This window comes from Octopus sinensis, linkage group LG21 (assembly GCF_006345805.1).
Source record: "Octopus sinensis linkage group LG21, ASM634580v1, whole genome shotgun sequence".
Taxonomy (NCBI): domain Eukaryota; kingdom Metazoa; phylum Mollusca; class Cephalopoda; order Octopoda; family Octopodidae; genus Octopus; species Octopus sinensis.
The window spans coordinates 16,422,569-16,428,568 of record NC_043017.1 but is presented as its reverse complement, the minus strand read 5'-3'; the positions used below and the strand labels follow the sequence as shown (position 1 = coordinate 16,428,568).

Sequence of the window (6,000 nt, the reverse complement as noted above, 5' to 3'; positions counted from 1 at the left end):
ATATGTATATATATATATATATGTATGTGTGTGTTTGTGTGTCTGTGTTTATCCCCCCAACATCGCTTGACAACCGATGCTGGTGTGTTTACGTCCCTGTAACTTAGCGGTTCGGCAATAGAGACCAATAGAATAAATACTGGGCTTACAAAAGAATAAGTCCTGGGGTCGATTTGCTCGACTAAAGGCGGTGCCCCAGCGTGGCCGCAGTCAAATGACTGAAACATGTAAAAGAGTAAAGAGTATATACAACCTATGTTTTCTCAATAGTCACAGCTCTTAGAATCATTAGGGAGTCTGAGAGCTCTGTAATCTACCCCGAGTTGTTGCTTGCATGCCAGACAGCTCCCAAATAACTCCTTCAATCAAGCAACAGATATGTAAGCAGCAACAGAATGGTATAATGGTTCTTGAGCAGAGTTGTTACCTGAAGCTAGATTTCATCAACAACTAGATAAATTATGGAAGCGAAAGAGGTGTATTGACAATAAAACAAAATGATTGGTTGGCACAGATTTATTTTGGATAGGGAATGATATATTTTCTAATTTTATTATTAAAACCTTATAGGAAAAATTTCCCTATAAAAGCAGTGGCAGACAGAATTAGAATCTCTTTCATGTGTTTATTTTTACCTTTTATTTATAGGCTTGACCAAATTCTTGGGAAACCTTCAACTTTGTACCATAATTCACGAGACAGAGACAAAATGACAATTTGTGCACGCATTGTAAGAGTAGAAAATCAGGTTTGTAATATTATGCATTTTGTGAGAATATCTTTGTCCACACACATGCATGCATGCACACACATACACACACGTGCGCACACACACACACACACACACACACACATTAGTTCAAAGGATTTATTAAGAATCAAGGCACATCAATGTCAAAGACTCCACCATTTGGCTAGATAGAATTAAACAGAGCAGACAGTGAAATAATCTGTTGTCTCAGGTATCAATTATACTGACCGCATACTGTTGTTAGGTAATTCTCAATTCCACTTATTTACCTACGTATGATCCAATTCCTCAGCAAATTCTTGCTCTGGTGTAAGTACAGAAAATAACAGACAAATGGAAGTTTAAATTCATGACAATTGTTTCTTTAACTGATTACATTACGTTACATTATTTAAACTTAGCCAGCCACAACATAGCCTACTAATTTAAGCTAGTGGAGTTTTAAAGTTTGGAATAGAATATATAGACTATTGGGTGTGTCAAGAAGCTGTCAGTCAACTGAGGCACAAATTAAGGAAGAGAAGAGATAATGCATAATTTAGATTGATTTATTCTCTGACACAGAGATAGTAGAAAGAAGTCAATACCATTACAGAACAGACAAAACAGTGTAAAGGTGTCCGTTACTCCCTCATCATAAAATAAGGCAAACATTTTGGTCTGTTTGACAGACATATTCATTTTATGATATATATATAAAATACAAACTGACATTTACATGCACACTCTCATATACCCACATCTATGCACTTGAACCACACTCATACATACACATATTCACAGATCCATACACATAAATATATGCACAGACTGTTGTAAATTATAGACAATACAAAAAGTAAATTATCTCTAATGATATCACTGTTTTTAAGAATGTTTGCTTAGATTATATTTCCCTTGTCAGGTGTGTTATTGGTAGCATCTTGCTATAGAGGAGAGAAGGGTACCTGTGTCCGGTTTATGATGTGTATGCTGTATGGAAGGACAAAACAGTCAAAGGGTTTGAGCTTTTTACTTACGAGGGAGACAAAGTAAGGATGGGTTTCTGGTATTAACTGTGGTGGTACTAGGTAAGTTTTAGTAAAAAAATGTAACAAGAATGAGAGAGACAATATACTAAAGAGAAGCAATTTAAAACAATGAGAAAGAAAACGTAGTATAGAAAAGCAATTTTAAACATTAAAATATTTATGGAACTGGATGAAGGAACATGTCAAAAATTAAAGAACAAAGAATAACAAAAGTGATGCTTACGTTTTTTATGGGCTGTTAAAGAAAGTAAAATCTGAAAGGATTTCACTTTTTGTATTGTCTATGTTGTTTCGATAATGAAGTTGATTTCTATTTAAGAGTCAAATCTCAATCATTGGATCTTAAATAACAATTGTAAAAATTTGCTGAATTCTAGAAAAGTCTCATATACAGGGTTATTCGAAAAGAACGAACCAATTTCATTATGCAATATTTTAATAAGGAAATGCCATAGAAAACCCCAGCTGAGTCACAAGTATTTACTCCCAATCAACTTTTATTTCCTGTCTTACAAGTGTTCAATGTGGCCACCACCTGCAGCATGAGCGACCTCAAGCCCACAAATACTTTATTTCTTGCATCTAACATCTGTATCAGTACATCTTGCTTTCTATTCCAAACATATCTAGCTTACATTTTTGATGTTCTACCCTTCCTCACCCTTCATAGAAACTTATGATCAACTACAGTCATTTATTGCTTCTTCAGGAATAGTGTAAGGGTGTTGTTTAGGGGAGATTTAGTTGATTTTTCAAGGTGGTTGAACTATTATGCAGAGGCTCCCTCAGTTTGTATTTGGTAGAAATACTTCAGAAATATTTCTTACATTTGTCTCAAAATAGCTCTTCCCGTGGATAATATTGCTCATTGTTTTAGTTGCAACACTAAGTCACATACGTAGACAATACTTTTGTGATAGTTGCTGAATATCTTTATATATAAAAGTCAAGTTGTGTGTCTGTCTCCTACGATTTAGATTCCTAACTACTCCCACATTTTGCGGTGCAGTTTAACCAAAACCGGGTATCTTATAGTCGTGATTCATATCGAGCCCTTCTGGGTATTAACGCTCGTCTACAATGAGTCTACGATTTAAAAAAAATTCACCATCATTTTTTTCCATTTTAATGCATTTTTTCGCTATTATATAAGGGAAGTAACTCTCTAAAAATGTCTACGATGAGTCAACGATTTAAAAAAAAATTTACCATCATTTTTTTTTCCATTTTTAATGCATTTTTTTGCTATTTTTTGGCTATAACTCTCTAAAAATGCTTATATAGTTATTTCCCTTACAAACCCAAGCAACGCTAGTATATATATATTGGTAAAAATATATATATTGGTATATATATATTGGTAAAAACGGTAAGATAACAAAAGAAAGAAAGAGACCTCAATATTATGTAAATAGCGGAAATTTATCTGTAAAATAATATGTAACAATTATTCAATAGCCAAGACAAAACTCAGTTTCGGATAGCCAGATAACGAAAACTGAGAGATGGTGGTGTGGATTTCCACCTCGGCATCCGAAACTCAGAGTTTTATTTTGGCTACCGAATAATTGTCACATATTTTTTACAGATTATATATATATATATATTATATATATATATATATATATATATATATATATATATATACATACATTATATATATATATATATATATATATATATTATATTATGATTTTTATAATTTGTATTCTTATCTTACATGTATTGAATTATATGTATATATGTATGCTATTAAGGTTCTCATTTTTGTTAAATGAATAAATAATTCAACATTCTAATATCCAAAAGCTGATGAACTAACTAAATTGTTTCTCCGTTTTCTTATTTGTATTATAAATTAATGGTAAAATATTTCTTTACCTTCACCCATTTAATACAATAAATAAGTTAATTGCATTGCAATTAAAAAGACTTGTGTATTAAGAATTTGGGTACTATACCAACAGTATATTGGATAAATACTATCCCTCAGTGGGTTGGATCCATAACCCCTAACTTACTTGGCGTGATATATATATATATATATATATATATATATATATAATATATATATATATTTAATTCTTCCACAGATGTGTGACATAATCAGCATTTCAGACACTGTTTCTTTTATTGCTTAAGTATTTAGTAACTGTCTCTTAATGTTAGATTGTAAAAGTAAAACCTTCAAGACCTGACCAATATGGCCATTATTCTCAAATTTCTTGAAAACTTTTCTATTCATAACCTTTTGTTGTTGGAGTAGATTCATTCAACAATCATAAGGCTGAAATTGCATCTCCTTGAGTTCATCCAGGACTCATAAAATGTTGTTTTCTTTACTTCTGAGCACAAATGTAGGCTGATGTCTTTTTGTTGCTGCAGTTGTTTAGCATCAATCGTATACCATCTGAATGTTAGCATACAACACAAGAAGATTGTCTGGGTTTAAGGGTTTAAGTTTCTTCACCCATTTTTTTCCTCCTGTAACAGAATCTGTGAACATTGCCAATTTTGTGCAAGATTTTAGCTGATGTGATGATCTTAGAGTTTTAATATCAATGAAATGCATTTCATCTATAGTTCCATCAAGTATTGCAAATATTGGCACCAGTTCCGCAAATGCATTGTGGATTATTATTGCATAAAAGGAAACCTGTGCGGGTGGCACGTAAAAAGCACCCACTACACTCACGGAGTGGTTGGCGTTAGGAAGGGCATCCAGCCGTAGAAACACTGCCAGATTTGACTGGGCCTGATGAAGCCTTCTGGCTTCACAGACCCCAGTAGAACCGTCCAACCCATGCTAGCATGGAAAACGGACGCTAAACGATGATGATGATGATAATGAAAAGGAAAATTCCGATGGCATCTTTTCAAAAGTCTGCTGACATTGCCATTATTTCCAGTATTATGATCCTTTTGATGACTCTTCATATATTTATATTACTCGTTGTGTAAAAAAAACAGCTTTTCATTTTAACTATCAAGTATGAACCTTTTCTCCATCCCAAATTTATTCATTTATCAGCTGAAAATGTTATAAAATCTAGTCTTGATATTACTTAAGTTGATTTAAAATCTTTTAATTTTTCCTTATTTTGGGGTTTTCGTTTAGATGGTACAAATGGATCAGAAACTGGATAATGTTGTTGAAATGCTGAGAAACTTGATGAAACATTTAATGAGTGAGAGAGAAGGCAAACCATGGCATTTCTCTTCCCAAGACAATGAAGAACCTGCAGAAAAAGTATGAGCAATTATCAATAACGTTTTCTGAACTTCATCAATATAAAAACAACAACAAAACATCAAAAATAATAATAACTAAAAACAACAATGTAATGATTTCAACAAAAATATTTCAGGAACATTAAAATGATCCAACAATAATGTAACTCAGTGAGGGGACACATATTAGCTCCCACACAAACATATGCTTAAATTCCAGCATATACACATAGGGTCCTATATGTGAGGCACTATTTAACATTGCACTGTTATGACAAATCTGGGAGATTTTTTGGATATATGGCATTCCTTATATATTAGGTATCTAATATATAAGGAAGCATTTAAGCATTAATATAATGTTAAATTCTGTTGTGTCTGGGGAGAGTCATTTTCTTTTTGTGCCTTGTTATGTAACACACTCACTGGTAAAATTTTCACTTTTTTCTTATTTTAATTTTCCCAAAATTTTTCATTGTATCTTGCAACCTTTTTAATAGTTTTGATTCCCCAAAACTTTCAAAACTATTGAAAAGGTTGCAAGACGCAACGAAAATTTTAGGACAATAAAAATAAGAAAAAAGGGGAAATTTTACCGGTGAGTGTGTTACATTATAAGGCACAAAAAGAAAATGACTCTCCCCAGACACAACAGAATATGCTTCAACACACGAAATCATATAAAGAATCCTGCAAACCAAATCCAAAAACGAAATATAATGTTAAATGCTATATTGATTGTCAACGACTGCAATGTGTATGCATGTGTGAGTCTGTGTGCCTATGTAAATACATGAATACATGCAGATATATATTAATAAACATGTGTATGACAATATATGTATACATACAGGTATGTGTGTGTACACACACATATATATAATGCATTTATAAGGCATTTTTTAAACAGCTGTAATATACTTCCTTCATTACATGACAACTGGATGTAATAAAGATTTCACTTCATCATTCTGTATTAGTCCCTCC

The 6,000-nt window shown here is 32.5% G+C and overlaps 1 protein-coding gene across 4 annotated transcripts in view; it reads left to right on the top strand.

Moving 5' to 3' along the window:
• Positions 1–6,000, top strand: part of LOC115222775 (potassium voltage-gated channel subfamily KQT member 1-like) — an 81,423-nt gene that overhangs the window by 49,917 nt on the left and 25,506 nt on the right. For all 4 annotated transcript variants that reach the window (XM_036512040.1, XM_029793075.2, XM_036512041.1 and 1 more), the window contains 2 exons: positions 649–748; positions 4,901–5,032. In XM_036512040.1, the coding sequence (XP_036367933.1) occupies positions 649–748; positions 4,901–5,032 (232 nt within the window). The remainder of the gene's footprint in view (positions 1–648; positions 749–4,900; positions 5,033–6,000) is intronic.